At 31.5% G+C, this 19,286-nt stretch overlaps 1 protein-coding gene across 3 annotated transcripts; it reads left to right on the forward strand.

Annotated features, from left to right (window-relative positions):
* The first annotated feature begins 2,613 nt into the window (after positions 1 to 2,613).
* On the forward strand, positions 2,614 to 5,681 carry LOC122857495. 3 transcript variants are annotated; one of them, XM_044159691.1, is made up of 4 exons: positions 2,614 to 2,812; positions 3,061 to 3,163; positions 3,410 to 3,586; positions 3,658 to 5,593. In XM_044159691.1, the coding sequence occupies exons 2-4, from the start codon at positions 3,103 to 3,105 to the stop codon at positions 5,556 to 5,558; spliced, it is 2,139 nt and encodes a 712-aa protein (XP_044015626.1). In that variant the 5' UTR covers positions 2,614 to 2,812; positions 3,061 to 3,102; the 3' UTR covers positions 5,559 to 5,593. The 3 variants fall into 3 exon arrangements, with proteins under 3 accessions (XP_044015626.1, XP_044015627.1, XP_044015625.1); XM_044159692.1 differs by lacking the exon at positions 3,061 to 3,163; XM_044159690.1 differs by lacking the exon at positions 2,614 to 2,812 and having other exon boundaries at positions 2,884 to 3,163; positions 3,658 to 5,681.
* The last annotated feature ends 13,605 nt before the right edge of the window (positions 5,682 to 19,286 follow it).

The following is a 19,286-nucleotide window of genomic DNA, read 5'->3' on the forward strand; positions in this document are numbered from 1 at the left end:
ATTTAATTTTTTTTTTCAAAATTTTCTAAATTATATTAATTTTGACATATTCATTTTTTATCAAATTTGTAAGAACCGTTTTTTTGTTAGTACTAAAAATATAAAAAAATAAAAAAAAAATCCTATACCTGCAATGTTAAACCACGTAAAAAGTTCACCTGTTTAGACTCGGTTATCTCTAATACTAGATTGTTCATGATTACAAAATTAAGATCATTAGACGCAGGGGAATTTCAAGATTTATATATCCAAAAATTAGGAAAATTGTAATCGATGGAGGTACTCCCTTAAGATGCTTTCTTTTGTGTATTCAATTTTTTTACCTTAATGGGCATGTCATTCAAACTTGAGAAGAGAACCGTGGCGTCAAACAAATAATTCTTGAAAAATAAGAATTAAAACATGGCTGATCCAGCCCCTCATGTCCTACGCTGTTGCAAACCGACCTTTTCCTTACTGCGCATCCTCGCAAATAAATAGGAAAAAAATAAATACACAAAAGAAAACCACCAATGGGTGCATTCCTTTAATAAAAATTTTTTTTCCGTTTTGCAATTTCACCCTGTAATACCGACTAAAAACTAGAAACAGAAACAACGACAAAAGTGATAAATTTCTCTATGCAATATTCCAGGCTTTACAGTTTACGATAATGTGTGGTACGAGCTATGTGACAATAACAAACAATCACAACATAGGTGTGTTCGTTCACTATTCACACCGAGCGTATGCACGGAGCGTATGCAAGGAAGCGCTAGAGTTTTGCGGTCATTTGAAGAAACTTTAGTAACTAAAATTTACTAAAAATTCGTTATTTTCAGTCATTGTGTTTATTTTGTTAATTTAATAATTTTTTCTCAGACGCAAGAACAAATTACCAATTAATAATAATGAAAGAGAGCGAAAGAACTGGAAAAAACGAATAGCAATAAATAAATAGTAAATTTTAGTTACTACAGTTTCTTCAAATGACCGCAAAACGCTAGCGCTTCCTTGCATACGCTCCGTGCATACGCTCGGTGTGAAAAGTGAACGAACACACCTCATGTCAATTTTCTATTTATTTCAGTTTGATATAAACATTGAACAGTTATCCATCTAATAATTGGAAGCCAAAAAAAATAATGTCATGTGCCAGTACTGCCACTACAAGAAACAGCTTTTTCCTATAAAATTTTGGCCGGTATTACAGGGCGAAATTGCAAAACGAAAAAATTTTGTAAAGGAATGTAAATTTACCTGCAGCCGTATTCGAGAGTTCTCAGGATGTTTTTTTTTTTCCGATGGTGGCGCTTGTGAAGCTTTTCTATGTAAAATCTATATAAAAAGTTCACAAGCGCCGCCATCGGAAAAAAAAAGCCCTAATGAGAACATCCTCTGAATACGGGTGCTGCAATTTCGCTCTGTAATACCGACAAATAGCTAGAAACAGAAACAACGACAAAAGTGATAAAATTCTCTATGCAATATCCTAGACTTTACTAATGTCTAGTACGACCTATGTGACAATAACAAGCAAGTACAACAAGTCTATTTTCTATACTTAAGTATACTTATTTCAGTTTGATATAACAATTGAACAGTCATTTGGGTAGTTCTTCCAATAATTGGAAGCTTAAAAAAATAATGTCATGTGCCATGTGTCAGTATTACAGGGCGAAATTGCAGAGCGAAAAAAAAATTTTTATTAAAGGAATGCACTCTATGTACTACGCTGTTGGAAACTGACTTTTTGCTGATTGCACATTCAACTACGCATGCTCAAAAATAAACAGGAAAAAAAATAAACACCCAAAAGAAAACACCTAAAGAAAGCACCTCAAACACGGAAAAAAATTTTTAGCTGCAGTCACGAGGCGTTTGGATAGTTAAAAAAGGATAGTTGATTTAATAATCAAGCCCGATATATTAAAAAGACAATCGGTTAGTTATTCCAGCCGACTGGATAGCTAGCGTGGCTAACCAACTCGTCAGATTCGACATAATCTCAATGTCAACAGCTGTTGTGTTCATAACCTCTCTTTTTTGACAGATCCACCAAATTATTATTAACAATGACTAAAATAATCCATATAGTTATTAAAAATTTAGCATAAGATTTTGTATTCAAGTTGGCGTTTATTTGGTGCATCAAATTTAGTATAAAATTAATTAGATAATAATTTTAAAAATTAGTAAATGTACATTAATATATTGTTTGTACTTCGTATGTCTATATACTTATAGTTATGCATATACGCAATCCTAAATAGCTATTTACTACAGCGATACCAGCTTGTCGGCAGTTCAATTCACAAGGCAAATTTTTTACAATTTAGGGCTTTTTTTTGCCGCTGATGGCGCTTGTAAAAATTTTTTTTATATAGATTTTACATACAAAAGCTTCACAAGCGCCGTGAGTGGTGAAAAAAAGCCCTAAATTGTAATGCCCTGTGAATTGGTCTGCTGCAGTCCAATTCTCGGGGCAAATTTTTTACAATTTAGGACTATTATTTGCCGCTGATGGCGCTTGTAAAATTTTTTTTATATAGTTTTCACATACAAAAGCTCCACAAGCGCCGTCAGTGGAGGAAAAAAGCCCTAAATTGTAATGCCCTGTGAATTGGACTGCAGGCTTTGGATAGCTACCACAGCTATCCAAAGTGTAGCTAATGTAACGAGTAGGCACGCTGTTTTCACAAGAATAGTAACCTGTCAAATGTGGATTGCCAAAATAACAATCCTCTGCTAACTATCCAAAGGTTAGTTAGCCGTGGATAGGAGAGACAGCTATCCAGCTCGTTGCTGCAGCTAAAAATTTTTTTCCGTGAAGGTTTGTTACAGAGAAGCCAGATGGCTCTTTTTGGGTATAACACCAACTTGGCTCCGATGGTCGATAAACTTTTTTTTTTTTTTTTTGGCGCCTAACTGGAAATGTTTACATTAATACACATAAATATTTTCATGAACTGATACGTGAAACGTGATTCACAAATGATTACTCATCCACTCAGTTAGCTATTATATTATATTATATTATTATTATATTTACTTTTGAACACTCAACTATTTTTTATTTAGCAAAAAAAACATTTAGCTGTTTTGAAATAAAATAGCATAAAAATGACAAAGGCAAATAATAGATTATACCGTAAAAATTGGGAAAGTGACAGTGAATTCAAAGGTAATCATTAGCGTATACATATATTCGGGTATCTTCTTAAAAATATATATATGTATAAATTATATTAATATACTTTTGTACATAAACAAACAATAGAAGTTCTTACTGTTTTTTCAATATTAATTTTTTTATTTTTTACTCAGTAACTCAGTACTTGATTTTATTTGTGTATTTTCATTTTTATTTTTGTATATTCTATAACAAAATAACAAAATTACAATGACATTTCTATATTACATTATTTAGCATGGATTTCAAAGGCTCCACCAATGACCAACAAGCCTGATGAAGCATATTGCAAGTGGTGTAAAAAAACACTTCGTCCTCATGCAGCTACTTTAAAACGTCATGGTATCAGTCAAGCTCATGTAGAAAGAGGTCCATCATTCATGTCAAGGACTCAAAAAACTTTGGCTTCTTTTGGTAAAATATTGCATAGTTTTCTACATAATAATATCAATTTTTAAATATATATATATATATACATTTTTCAGGTATTGGTCGAGGTACGGACCAAGGTAAAATTAACATTTGTCTGGTATTACATGCTGCTGTACATGGTACAATCAACAGTTTGGACCATTTAAATGCTATTCTGATTGAATGTGGTGAAGGCACACCACTTGAAAAATTACAACTCCATAGTACAAAAGCTTTGAAGCTAATTGAAAATGTAATAGCTCCAGGGTTTCTAAAAGAGCTTATTGATGATATTGGAGAGCAAGATTTTTCAATAATTTTAGACGATCAGTCAACTGATGATTCCACTAATAAATTCATGACATACTGCATTAGATATTTCAGTATCAAGAACAAGAAAATCTTGACTAACTATCTTGGATTTAGTCAAGTTACTGAAACAACAGCTGTTGAATTATATGATGTATTTTGCAAATTTTTAGAAGACATTGGTCTTAAAATTGAAAATTTAATTGGAATCAGCACTGATGGAGCAGAAAACTTGTGTGGAAATAGTCACAGTCTTTACACTTTATTGAAGAAGAAAGTATCAAGCTTGCAATTGATTAAATATACTTATCATTCAATTGACAAATGTGCAGGTTATGCAATTGATGAGTTACCATCAAATTTAATGTTTATGTTACGAGAAACTAACAATTGGTTTGCTCACAGTGGTTTACGTTTGGCAATGTATGAGTCTTATTATGCAAATCGTCATGATGGCAACAAGCCTAAAAAGTTAGTTTCTTTATCAACAACACAGCAAATTTACTCAGCAAATGCTATTATTTTAAACCAATATGAGACTCTTGGAGGATTTTTCAACCATGTTCATGAACAACCAGATTATAAAAAATGTTATACAGCTATGTTACTAGCAGATATGTACAATGACCATTTAAATCATTTGTATCTGACATTTTTAGATGAAAGCTTGGAAGATCTTCATAGTATAAACCTAGCTTTTCAAAAACACAATGCAGATATAACAAAATTATATGCAGATCTTTGTATGCTGCTGGTGTCTAATGCTAGACGTGTGTTCAAGCCATCTTTTTTAAGGAGATTTTCAAATTTATCAGAAAGTAATTTAACAGTGTTGGATCAAGCTGATCTCGATGCAATAGAAAGAGCAATTGAAAAATCAAAGGAAGAGTTTGGTTGTTCTTTGCTTCCTCTTGATTCAATGGATTTTGGAAGAAAATTTGAAAAACTTGTCGAAGAAAAACAACTTGTGCTACCAAACAAATATTTTATATCCACTGACAACTTAATAACATTAAAAAAAAGAGCATCAGCCTTTATTATTCGTTTATGTAAAGAGATTAAAAATAGACTTCCACAAAATCTGAGTGTCATTGAAAAGATCAAGTACTTTTCACCAATAATATGTCTCTCACAAAGCCATATACCAGTAACAGATTTACCTTGGGAATTGGCTGGTGGAAATATTAATGAAGGTGACATTGAGTCACAATGGCGTCATTTACGTACTCTCAGATTCGATGATATTTCTTCAGATATTGATGAATCTACTGAAGTTATTGACTTTTGGATTGCAGTCTGGGAGATGAAGACGGCCAATGGTGAAAGAACCTTTAAAGATATAGCAAAGTTTGCACTGAGAGCTCTTTCTCTCCCCATCAACAATGCTGAAGTTGAAAGAGTATTCAGTATTATGGCAGCTGTGAAAACAAAAATAAGAAACAGGAAGCAAATGTTGTTGCTCGTAGCACTTATTCGCATCAAGATGCATATAATTGTTAATCAAGTTTGTTGCATGAGTTACAAGCCAACAAAAGACATGCTTGATCGCTTCAACAAAAATATGTATCAAACGAATTCAACAACACCTGAAATTGAATCACATGAAGATGTCCTTGAAGTATTTAAAATGTTTGACCGAGCTCTTCAACATATAAAATACCAATGAATACTCGTAATAAAAAAATACATATAGTAGTATTTTAAAAATTTTTCTATTTAAAATACATTTTTTTATGTGAAAAGTATACATTTTTTATTAATAAATAAACATTGTTTGTATTAAAAAAAATTTTATTGTTGTTTTTTTAGTTATTCAAATTTAGCTCTTTTGGCTCTCTATGAAATCTAAAATGGCCCCCAGTGGCCCCCTCAGCGCCACACCATGACCCGTTATGCACCAGATCATTATTTATGCATTTATGTATTTATGATTATTTAAGCGGTGTCTCCACGCTATAGAAATCTCCGGCAAGTTTTTGCAGCAAGATCTTGCACGAAAAAATGTTACATGTCCCATTCAATGATGGGTACATCGTAATTCGACGATTTTCGGGATATCATACAATCATACGTATGATACGTATCATACTACATAAAGTGTATAATAGTTGAAACTGCCCTCTTTTTTTATAAAATGAACTCCCAGCACCCGTATTCAGAGGATGTTCTCATTAGGGCGTTTTTTTTCCGATGGTGGCGTTTGTGAAGCCTTTCTATATGAAATCTATATAAAAAAAATTTTGTCAAGCGCCATCAGCGGAAAAAAAAAGCCCTAATGAGAACAATTTTGCCCCGTGAATACGGGTGCCCCAGATAACCACTGCGTACCGCTAGGAATTTGTATCAGCTATATACCGGTATCTTACTGGTACAGAATATTACAAAATGGCAGTGGATTTTACTACTAGTATAATACTAGTACAATACTGGTATAATATACTAGGAACTAGTAAAGCTATATTGCCGGTGAAATACCAGTACATATTACCAAGATGTTGCAGAGAATAAAAGAGAAGAAATTTACCTATAAAATACCGGTACACTGTAGCGGTATAGAATACCAGTATCATAACGGTATAATACCTGTCCTTTGTATAGACGCTAAGGATAGCGTTCTTTTAGCGTGATTATAGCTAGCGTACTCGTAGCTACCTCGAAATTTTTTTTCCGTAATTATTATCGATGTAAATTCCCCTGTAAATTTATTCTTTCTACGTCAGTTTAGTGAAATTAAGGTACACACTATATTTATACAAAAAAAATTAGACTCTCCGAAACTACCGGTAGCTACCTCAAAATTTTTGTATAAATATAGTGTTTACCTTAATTTCACCCCCCTAGAACACGACGTAGAAGGATGAAATTTTTGTAGGGGGTTAGAATTACATCGATAACAATTACGGTAAAAAAATTTCGAGGTAGCTACGAGTAGTTTCTGCGAAATTTTTTTTTTTCTATTTATATCAGAACGTGTACCTTAATTTCACCCCGCAGAACACGACGTAGAGGAATGAAATTTTTGTAGGTGCTTAAAATTACATCGATAATAATTTCGGAAAAAAAATTTCGAGGTAGCTACGCGTAGGTTCGGAGAAATTACTTTTTTTTGTATAAATATAGAGTGTACCTTAATTTCACCCCCTAAAACACGACGTAGAGAGATGAAATTCTTGTAGGGGGTTAGGATCCACGTCGTGTTGTGGGGGGTAAAATTAAGGTACACGTTTTAATAAAAACAAAAAAAAATTTATTTCTCCGAAACTACTCGTAGCTACCTTAAAATTTTTTTACCGTAATTGTTATCGATGTAATTCTAACCCCCTACCAAAATTTCATCCCTCTACATCGGTAAATCTACGGTAAAAAAATTTCGAGGTAGCTACGAGTATTTTCGGATAAATTAATTTTTCTTTATTTTTACTAAGATATCCTTTTTCTTATTTTATGACGCTGAAGCTATCCGCCACTCTGGCCACCAAACGTAAATTGGACCTGAAAACATATGGTGTGTCGGGTGCCCTGCGCTTATTTTTTTTTTTTTTTTTGTTATTCAACAAAATTGGGCCTGTTTAATATTATCTGAATTAAGAGTCAACTAATTGAAAGCTAAAAAAAAAATATCAACCCCCAACATAGCGTAGGCCAGGGGACGGAAACATTATTATTTTTACTAACAAAAAAATGAAAATTGAGACATGAAAATATTATCTAAATTCAAAGTCCACTAATAAAATAGTTTACCTTAACATATATTTTGTAAAGTGAAAACGCGGACATTACTTATTTTTTTTTTTTCTATCTTAAAATGATGAAAAATATTATCTAAACTCAAAGTCCACTAATAAAAAGCTAAAAAAAAAATTACGACCCTTAACATAGCGTTTTTAGGGTGAAAAAGGAGAAACCGCGGATTCTAGACAATTTAATTTTTCTATCTTAAAATCAAAATTGGGGCATGAAAATATTATGTAAATCAATAGTCGAGTGATTGAAAGTAAAAATATCAACCCCAACATAGCGTTTTAGGGGCCAGGGGACGGAAACTTTAATTATTTTATTCTTTAAAATGAAATTGGAGCATGAAAATATTTTCTAAATTAAAGTCAACTAATAAAAGCTAAAATAATTACAACCCCAACATAGCGTTTTAGGGGCCAGGGGACGGAAACTTTAATATTTTTTTTACTAACTTTAAATAAAATTAAGCATGAAAATATTATCTAAACTCAAAGTCCACTAATGAAAAGCTAAAAAAAAAATTACGACCCTTAACATAGCGTTTTAGGGTGAAAGGGTGAAAACGCGGATTCTAGACAATTTAATTTTTTTCTATCTTTTAAAATGAATATTATTTAAACTCTATGCTCAGTCTTCCATTTAAAAAAAAGCTAAAATTTACATGATTTTAACATAGCAAGGGGGTGAAGCGGATTCTAGACAATTTAATTTTTTTTTCTATCTTAAACTCAAAATTAATCCATGAAAATATTATGTAAAATAATAGTCGGCTAATTAAAAGCTAAAAAAAAAATATCAACCCCCAACATAGCGTTTGAGAGGGTGGTAGGGGGGATTAAAACTTTAAGTATTTTTTTTACTTACTTTAAAATGACAATTGGGGCATGAAAATATTTTCTAAATTAGAAGTTAATTAATTAAAAGCTAAGAAAAAAACTACGACCCTTAACATAGCGTTTTAGGGGGTGAAAAGGGCTGAAAACGCGGATTCTAGACAATTTAATTTTTTTTTCTATCTTAAAATCAAAATTCGGGCATAAAAATATTATGTAAATTAATAGTCGACTGTTTAAAAGCAATAAAAAAAATATCAACCGCCAACATAGCGTATTAGAGGGGGCCAGGGGGGACGGAAACTTTAATCATTTTTTTACTAACTTTAAAATAGAAATTGAGGCAAAAAAGTATTATTAAAATCAATATGGAAGTAATAAAAAGCTAAAAAAAAAATTTCGACCCCTAACATAGCGTTTTAGAGGATAAAAAGGAGTAAAAACGCAGATTTCAGACAATTTATTTTTTTTTTATTTTTAAATGAAAATTAAAGCAGAAAATTATTATCTAAATGAATAGGGGGTGAAAAGGGGTGAAAACGCGGACTTTCGACAATTTATTTTTTTTTTCTATTTTAAAATCGAAATTGGACCAAGCCGTATTTATTCAAGTTAATATAGGGACAATAAAGAGCTTTTTTTTAGTCCCATATCAATTAAGATAATAAATTTTTGCCCCAATTTTCATTTTAAAGTATGTAAAAAAAGGCTCCATCCCCTCTACTACCCCCTAAAACGTTATGTTAGTGGTTGATATTTTTTTTTTATCTTTTAATTAGTTGACTTTTAATTTAGAAAATATTTTCATGACCCAATTTTCATTTCAAAGTAAGTAAAAAAAATAATTAAAGTTTTAATCCCCCTTACCACCCCCTAAAACGCTATGTTGGGGGTTGATTTTTTTTTTCTAGCTTTCTATTGTTCTAATATTAATTTAGATGATAACCGTTTGGTCCAATTTTCTTTTTAAAGTAAGTAAAAAAAATAATTAAAGTTTTAGTTCCCCCTACCACCCCCTAAAACGCTATGTTGAGGGTTAAAATTTTTTTCCTAGCTTTTGATTAGTCCCATATCAATCAAGATAATAATTTTTTGCCCCAATTTCCATTTTAAAGTATGTAAAAAAAATAATTAATGGTTCCAACCCCTCTACTACCCCCTAAAACGTTATGTTAGTGGTTGATATTTTTTTTTATCTTTTAATTAGTTGACTTTTAATTTAGAAAATATTTTCATGCCCCAATTTTTATTTTAAAGTAAGTAAAAAAAATAATTAAAGTTTTAATCCCCCTTACCACCCCCTAAAACGCTATGTTGGGGGTTGATATTTTTTTTTTAGCTTTTAATCAGTCGACTTTGAATTTAGATAATATTTTCATGTCCCAATTTTGATTTTAGGATAGAAAAAAAAAATAAATTGTCTAGAATCCGCGTTTTCATCCCTCTTCACTCCCTAAAACGCCATGTTAAGGGTCGTAGTTTTTTTCTTAGCTTTTAATTAATTGACTTCTAATTTAGAAAATATTTTCATGCCCCAATTTTCATTTTAAAGTAAGTAAAAAAAATACTTAAAGTTTTAATTCCCCCTACCACCCCCTCAAACGCTATGTTGGCGGTTGATATTTTTTTTTTAGCTTTTAATTAGTCGACTATCATTTTACATGATATTTTCATGGATTAATTTTGAGTTTAAGATAGAAAAAAAAATTAAATTGTCTAGAATCCGCTTTTTCACCCCTTTTCACCCCCTAAAACGCTATGTTAAGGGTCGTAATTTTTTTTTTAGCTTTTTATTAGTGGACTTTGAATTTAGATAATATTTTCATGCCCCAATTTTTATTTTAAAGTTAGTAAAAAAAATTATTAAAGTTTCCGTCCCCCCTGGCCCCCCTAAAACGCTATGTTGGGGGTTGATTTTCTTTTTCTAGCTTTCTATTGCTCTAATATTAATTTAGATAATAACCGTTTGGTCCAATTTTTTTTTTAAAGTAAGTAAAAAAAATAATTAAAGTTTTAGTTCCCCCTACCACCCCCTAAAACGCTATGTTGAGGGTTAAAATTTTTTTCCTAGCTTTTTATTAGTCCCATATCAATCAAGATAATAATTTTTTGCCCCAATTTCCATTTTAAAGTATGTAAAAAAAATAATTAATGGTTCCAACCCCTCTACTACCCCCTAAAACGTTATGTTAGTGGTTGATATTTTTTTTTATCTTTTAATTAGTTGACTTTTAATTTAGAAAATATTTTCATGCCCCAATTTTCATTTTAAAGTAAGTAAAAAAAATACTTAAAGTTTTAATCCCCCTTACCACCCCCTAAAACGCTATGTTGGGGATTGATATTTCTTTTTTAGCTTTTAATCAGTCGACTTTGAATTTAGATAATATTTTCATGTCCCAATTTTGATTTTAAGATAGAAAAAAAAATTAAATTGTCTAGAATCCGCGTTTTTTGCCTTTTTCACCCCCTAAAACGCTATGTTAAGGGTCGTAATTTTTTTTTTAACTTTTTATTAGTGGACTTTGAATTTAGATAATATTTTCATGCCCCAATTTTTATTTTAAAGTTAGTAAGAAAAATAATTAAAGTTTCCGTCCCCCCTGGCCCCGCTATGTTGGGGGTTAATTTTTTCTTTCTAGCTTTGTATTGTTCTAATATTGATTTAGATGATAACCGTTTGGTCCAATTTTCGTTTTAAAGTAGTTAAAAAAATTATTTTCAAAAAATTTCTCGTGTTTACCCCCCTTTTGCCCCCTAAAACGCTATGTTAAGGGTTGATTTTTTTTATCTAGCTTTGTATTGTTTCAATACTAATTTGAAAATAATGGTTCAGTCCAATTTTCGTTCAAAAGTAGTTTAAAAATTAATTTACCGGTATACGCGTTTTCACCTTTTTTTTACCCCCTTAAACGCTATGCTGAGGGTAAATAATGTATTTCCAGGTTTTATCTACTTCGTTTATGATTTAGATAATAGATTAAGTAGTGAAACATGAGAACGAAGCAATTTTCGGTATTGTAAGCACGGGGCCCCTATACGTCCCTGACTATCCAGCGTTTGGCGGCCAGAGTGGCGGCCAGCTTTAGCGTCATCTTATTTTTACTACTCAGAATATGGTTTACAGTGCCTAAACTCATTAGGGTACTTTAAGGGAAATCGATTTTGCATAAGGTGCTTTTTTTTGTGTATTTATTTTTTTTCACTTTCATGCGCATGATCATGCACATGCGCCTGTCATGGAAACTTGTTGAGAGAACAGTGGCGTCGAACCAATAATTTTTCAAAAATAAGAATTAAAACATGGCTGATCCAGCCCCTAATGTCCTACGCTGTTGCAAACTGGCTTTTGGCTGACTGCGCATTTAATTGCGCATGCGCGAAAATAAACAGGAAAAAAAATAAATACACAAAAGAAAGCACCTATTGTTACGTGAAACCCTAACAAAGTCTAGAAAAAAAACAAAAAAAGTTTCAGTTCGGGGCACCGGTTCTTTTACGCCCCTGATTCAGACGCCAGCTCGGACGCCAGCTTTAGCGTCATATTGTATTTTTGGTATTTTTTATTTATTCAATAAATAAAATACATGTCATTGTATTCAAAAAAAATAATAATGTCTAAAGAAAAGCAGTAGCTAAGGAACAAATTTAGCTAAGGAATTACGGTGGCCAGAAAACTTATGTTTCAAGAATCATTAATTCCTTAGCTGCATCTTCTCCTTAGCTACTGCTCTTTTTCGGGGATTTTCATTCACTTAAATTGAAACTACATGTATTTTATTAATTGAATAAATAAAATATACCAAGGACAAGCAGTAGCTAAGGAAAAGTTGCAGCTGAGAAATTAATGTTGCTTAAAACATAATTTTTTTGGCAACTGTCATTCTTTAGCTACATCTTTTCTTTCGCTACACCTATAACCTACACCTACACCTACAACTGTAATTCTTTAGCCTTACACCTTTTCTTAGCTACTGCTTTCCCTTGGACTTTTTCTTATTGATATAATTGATAGAATTTCCTTTTTGATAAATCACAAATTATTTATTATAAATTTAGACTATATCGTTAACAAAGTACCCGTAAAACACCAGTATTTGCTAGTATTATTTTTACTCTATATATATTAGTAAAATACCGGCATCATACCAGTAAACATTCCGTAGACAGCTTGTCATAAAAAGTCTGAGATTTTACCAGTATTTTACTGGTACGCTGTGACAGTACAGTATACCGCTATAATACCTGTTTATGCCGGTTGTATAATACTACTTTTCTACCACTTATATACCGGTATCATACCAGTATGTGGTTATCTGGGTGCTGATAACCACAACTGGTAGGACGATTTGCTACCGGTAATCTACTGGTAGCTTACCGGTAAAGGATAATTCGCATTCGCGTCGTGAGTCGCTCGGCACTGACGCAGGCACTTGCGACTTTTCTAAAACGAAGACGCAGAATGCTTGCGGCTTGACGCAGAGCCCGCGACACCACCTTGCGTCTTTTTCGAAATAATAATCCGCCATTGTTGTTGACATATATTTATTTGTTTACATATTGTGCAACAACCTAACCCTCAAATAATAAATATGTCAACAACAATGGCGGATTATTATTTTGAAAAAGACGGAAGGTGGTGTCGCGGGCTCTGCGTCAAGCCGCAAGCATTCTGCGTCTTCGTTTTAGAAAAGTCGCAAGTGCCTGCGTCAGTGCCGAGCGACTCACGACGCGAATGCGAATCATCTCATTCAGCTGTATTCCCGGATTCAGAGATGTTTTTTAGGTTCCGATGGTGGCGCTTGTGAAGCTTTTCCATGTAAAATCTATATAAAAAGTTCACAAGCGCCACCATCGGAAAAAAAAAGCCCTAATGAGAACATCCTCTGAATACGGGTGCTGGTAGGTAACTGGTAGCTCCTACCACTAATTTCAAACCAGTATATTACTGGAATTCTACTGGTAGATACTACCGGTAGGAACTACCAGTAATCTACCAGTAAAATTTCAGTTACAAATTACTGGTAGGAACTACCAGTAATCTACCAGTAGAATTCCAGTACAAAATTACTGGTAAGAACTACCAGTAGTCTACTGGTAGATTACTGGTAAATTATTTTGATAAACCCGAAAGCCTCAGAATTAGAGTATTTGCTGTAATAAATAACACGCTTGCTTGTAATTATATTATTGAATAAATTAATATTTTACGGCATACAGCTAAAGTATAAATGCAGCTGAGAAAATTTATATTTTTTAAAACAAAAATGTCCTAGAAAAAGATGTAGCTAAGCTGAGCCACATTGATTCTTGAGCTACATTTTCTCCTTAGCTACTGCTTGTCCTATATATATTTATAAATATTTGAAAAATAAAATACATATAATTTAATTTTTAAAAGATAAAAATGTCTAAGAAAAAGTAGTAGCTACAGAAAAAATGTAGCTAAGGAATTGAGGTTGCCAAAGAATTATATTTTAAGCAACATCATTTCCTTAAAACATAATTCTTTGGCAACTTCAATCCCTTAGCTACATCTTTTTCTTAGCTACTGCTTTTTCTTGGACATTTTTATTTATTTCATGAATAAAATACAACATGAATGAATACATGTAAATTTATTTTTTTAAAATAAAAATGTCGAAGGAAAAGCAGTAGCTAAGGGAAAAATGTAGCTAAGGAATTGACGTTGCCAAAGGATTACATTCTAAGCAACATTATTTTCTCCAAAGATAATTTTTTGGCAACCTCAATTCCTTAGCTACATCTTTTTCTTAGCTACTGCTTTTCCTTGGACATTTTTATTTAAAAAAAAAAAATTTACATGTATTTTATGATTAAAATAAATAAAAATCCCAAGGAAAAGCAGTAGCTAAGAAATTAATGTGGCCAGAAAACTTATTTTGTAAGCAACTTTAATTCCTTTGCTACATTTTTTTCTCAGCTACTGATTGTTCTATATATATTTATTTATTAAATAAATAAAATACATGTAATTCAATTTGCAAAAGATAAAAATGTCTGAGGAAAAGTAGTAGCTAAGGAAAGAATGTGGCTAAGGAATTAATGTTGCCTAAAACATAATTTTTCTGGCCAGATCTGTTGCTACTTCTTTCCTTAGCTTTTTTTTCGGATTTTCTTTCTTAAAATAAATTGCATTAATTTCATTTGTATGAAATTTGAAATAAAAAAAAAATTCAATGGATTTAGTTCTGGTAATATAAAAGTAATATAACAATTATTGATACATTTAATAGCAACTTATTATTTTTCAAACTGTGAATTAATTGACTGGCAAAAACTACCAGTAAACTACCGGTAGATTATTGGTAAGTCTTTCCGGTATGTCCTACTAGTAATCTACCAGTAGACTACTGGTAGGTCTTACTAGTAGATTTCCAACGAAAATTACCGGTAGCTATCAGTAGATTACTGGTAAGTGGTTATCTGGGCTATTAAATCATTTATTAAACTCTCACTCACATTACTGTACACAGCTGTCAAATTGTTTTTTTTTATTACACGATAAATAATAAATAAATTCATCAACGTACACGTGTATAAAAAATTTTATTAGAATTAAAACATTATACGAGAAAATAATTTAACAGTTAATATTAGGTGCTTTCTTTTGTGTATTTATTTTTTTTCACTTTCATGCGCATGATCATGCACATGCGCCTGTCATGCAAACTTGTTGAGAGAACAGAGGCGTCGAACAAATAATTTTTCAAAAATAAGAATTAAAACATGGCTCATTCAGCCCCTAATGTCCTACGCTGTTGCAAACTGACTTTTTGCTGACTGCGCATGCGCGAAAATAAACAGGAAAAAAAATAAACACCCAAAAGAAAGCACCTATTGGCTGCGTTCTTCGGCCAGTTTTTTTTCACGCATTCTGACCGCGCAGTTGCGCAGAAGTAAAGGAATCAAGTAAAATTTTTAAAGTATATGTGTGTGCGTTACACACACTTACAAACACTTGAAAACTCACGTGCTTTTTCACCTTTGCGCAAATGCGTGGTCATGATGCGCTAAAAAAAAATTGACGAAAGAACGCTGCCCCTATGACTTATTTGAAAAATTGGTTCAAATTTTTATTCTTATTGATTTCACATACAAAAGCTCACAAGTGCCGCCAGTGGAGAAAAAAAGCCCTAAATTGTAATGCCCTGTGAATACGGGTGCAGGGAAAATATATTTGTGATATTGAATAATGTTAAATTATCTGTGTGATTATAATCTCATAATTACTGTATTTATTATTTTTTTTTTTGTGAGCTACCCTAGCGGATGCGTCGACACCTATTCGATCGGGATTCGACTCTCCAATGTAGCACTCAGTCGACAGCGATTTGACAGCCATTCGACAGCATATATAAAACGTAATCCACGAGCGCCGGATAATCAAAATGAATTGGAAAAATATAAAATAAATATAAGATTATAATGACAACAACTTAAACTGAAGAAAACCTTGACTAGTATATGTATTTAATATTAAATAAGAGTTTAAATTACATACGGTAGAGAGGTTAGGTTGAAAGGATTCGAATATCTACTGGGGTGCGTTCCGTAGAGGACCGCGGTCTACCGAAAATAGGCGTGGTTTATCATGGTGAATTTAATTTCGTTGTAGTGTCAGCACTGCTATGTATTAGAAAACGTAAACAAACATAAGCAAACGTAAACACCGAAAAATATGATTAACATATTATAAAGAAAAAAATAATTTGGCATCAAAAAAAAAATTGTCAATTAAAATAGTAGGTGTATATTGTTGTTATCTCAATTATTTAGACTGTAAATTTTATTTCTTTTCAAAGTTAATGCTTCAAAACCTATCATAACTCAAATGTAAGGTTAGGACAGCACTTATATTTTTGTTATCTTTCAAGATCTTAAACTGGCTGATGTTGCTGTTCATTTTCAACAAGAACATTACATCAGTCAATATATAATGTGTTTGAAGTGGAATTTTTCTTTTCTTTTTGTTAACTGTTATTAACAAATTTATTGTTTTAATAATTTTATTCAGTACAAAATTCAGTAAGCACCACATCACAACATTAACAATACATACATAGAAAGGTGTAAAAAAAGAGTATACATGAGACTGGTTGTTTTTTAGAGATTCCTAGGGAGATTTTTAATTTTTATGGATCCACTCTGATTATGGCCAAAAAGGACCGCGGTCCCCCTACGGAACGCACCCCTGGAGTCAAAAAGCTGTCGAGCCTCAGACCATTCATCGGTAATTGACTCGGTCATCATTACCGAGATATTTTGTCACTAAATCGACAGGCTTTCGACACCGAATTGAGAGCTGTCTAATTTATTCATTTTTCATTGTTTTAAATTGTTTAAACAGTATAATGGACTTTATTAATGATAAATTTGCATTTTTTTTATAAAAAAATAATAGAAAATATAAAAAAATTTAAAAAAAAAAATTTTTTTTTGTTTATAATTTTTAAATTGATTGTTAATAACAATTGCATGTAAAAAACATAATAAAACAGTATAATTAAGCATTTAAAGTATAAACAATCGCCAAAATAATTTTTTTTCAATTTTATATCACTATATACCGGTTGACTCTGTCTCGACACCGTTTCGATCGCGTTTCGACAGCATTTCGACCGCCTTTCGACAGGCTTTCGACACCGAATTGAGAGGTGCCTAATTTGTTCATTTTTTATTGTTTAAAATTGTTTAAACATTATAATGTACTTTATTATCAATAAATTTGTATTTTTTTTATAAAAAAATTAATGAAAAATATAAAAAAAACTTGTAAAATTTATAAACAAAAAAAAAATTTTGGAGATGTATCATACTGTATGATACAATGTATGATACTGCTTTTCCTTAGCTACTGCTTTTCCTTGGACATTTGTATTTTTAAAAAATAAATTTACATGTATTTTATTCATAAAATAAATAAAAATGTCCAAGGAAAATCAGTGGTTATTAGATGTAGTTGGTGATTAAGGTTGCCAAAGAATTATATTTTCAGCAAATATTTATTTTCATAATTCTTTGGCAACCTCAATTCCTTAGCTACATCTTTTCCTTAGCTACTGCTTTTCCTTGGACATTTGTATTTTTAAAAAATAAATTTACATGTATTTTTAAAAAGTAAATTTACATGTATTTTATTCATAAAATAAATCAAAATGTCCAAGGAAAAGCAGTAGCTAAGGAAAAGATGCGTGGCTAAGGAATTACAGTTGCTCAAAAAATAATTCCTTATACCCACTCCAGCAACTGTAATTCCTTAGCTATATCTTTTCCTTAGCTACTGCTTGTTCTTGGGATTTTTATTTATTTAATAAATAAATGACATGTATTTATCGAATAAAAAAAAAATTGTGGCATGAAGGTTCCACTAAAAAATCATAGGAGTCGCTAGGAACGCAGTGTAAGATACCTTGATGTATGAAACCAATGATGTAAGATACAGTATCTTACATGGTATCTTACCCATGTAAGATACCAAGGTATCTTACCTACCCAACACTAGTACATACATAGAAAGGTGTAAAAAAGAGTATACAAGAGACTGGTTATTTTTTAAGGATTCCTAGGGAAATTTTTAATTTTTATGGATCCACTTTGATTATGGCTAAAAAGGAGTAGAGTGAAACCGTCAGAAGTTCATGAAGTATGTTATGCGCATGCGCGAATATTGACGCAAGCAGAGACAAATTGTATGTCTGTGTGTACAAGAATTGTGAGTGGGGGAATGAAGCTGTTCACACAGATATACAATTTGCCTTTGTGTGCTTCCATATTCGCGCATGTGCATATGGTTTCTCTCGATCTTCTGCCGCAGGGGTATAGCACTACATGTATTTTTATGTGGGCTTATTTGCCATAAGGGACCCTAGACTGAGTCTAGTGAGTATAAGTATAGCCCGCCATATTGTATTGAGATGGTAAATCGGTTTATTTCTACGTTATCTGTCGCGATTCTTTCTTACCCGCTAAATTGAATTTTTTTTTGATGATTGTAATAACTATATTTAGGTAATTGTTTAATTTAAATGAATAATAAGCTATAGAAAAAAGGTCTAAGAAAAGAATGTAGCCACATATTATTTTATAAAAAATTAATTCAGCTAAAAAAAATAAACATGTAAAAAACATCTTTTCCTTAGCTACATCTTTTCCTTGGACATTTGTATTTTTAAAAAATAAATTTACATGTATTTTATTTATAAAATAAATAAAAAATGTCCAAGGTAAAGCAGTAGCTAAGGAAATTTATGTGACTAAGGAATTATTTCCTTGAGACATAATTTTTTGGCAACATTAATTCCTTAGCTTCATCTTTTCCTTAGCTACTGCTTTTCCTTGGACATTTTTATTTTTTTTTAATAAAAATACATGTGCTTTATCTATTTAATAAATAAAAATGTCCAAAGAAAAGCAGTAGCTAAGGAAAAGATGTGGTTAAGGAATTAATGTTGCCAAAAAATTATGTCTCAAGGAAATAATTCCTTAGTCACATTAATTCCTTAGCTACTGCTTTTCCTTGGACATTTTTATTTATTAAATAGATAAAATACATGTATTTTTATTTTAAAAAAATAAAAATGTCCAAGGAAAATATATATATTTATTTCTTTGGCAAAATTAATTTCGTATAAATTAACATGTGACAACTTCCTTTCCTTAGCTACCATTTTTCCTATGACCATTTATTTTTTTAAATTAATAAAAAGCTATGGGAAAAATCATAGCTAAGGAAAGAATGTTGCCTGCATATTTATTTCTTTGGTAAAATTAATTTCGCATCAATTAACATGTGACAACTT

This window comes from Aphidius gifuensis, linkage group LG5 (assembly GCF_014905175.1).
Source record: "Aphidius gifuensis isolate YNYX2018 linkage group LG5, ASM1490517v1, whole genome shotgun sequence".
Taxonomy (NCBI): domain Eukaryota; kingdom Metazoa; phylum Arthropoda; class Insecta; order Hymenoptera; family Braconidae; genus Aphidius; species Aphidius gifuensis.

Excerpts from the sequence above, each read along its gene's own strand:
- LOC122857495 (XM_044159691.1), top strand. The coding sequence starts at position 3,103 with ATGACAAAGGCAAATAATAGATTATACCGTAAAAATTGGGAAAGTGAC. Across the intron at positions 3,164-3,409 it reads AAGTGACAGTGAATTCAAAG|CATGGATTTCAAAGGCTCCA; the intron begins GTAATCATTAGC and ends TACATTATTTAG. Across the intron at positions 3,587-3,657 it reads AAAAACTTTGGCTTCTTTTG|GTATTGGTCGAGGTACGGAC; the intron begins GTAAAATATTGC and ends TACATTTTTCAG.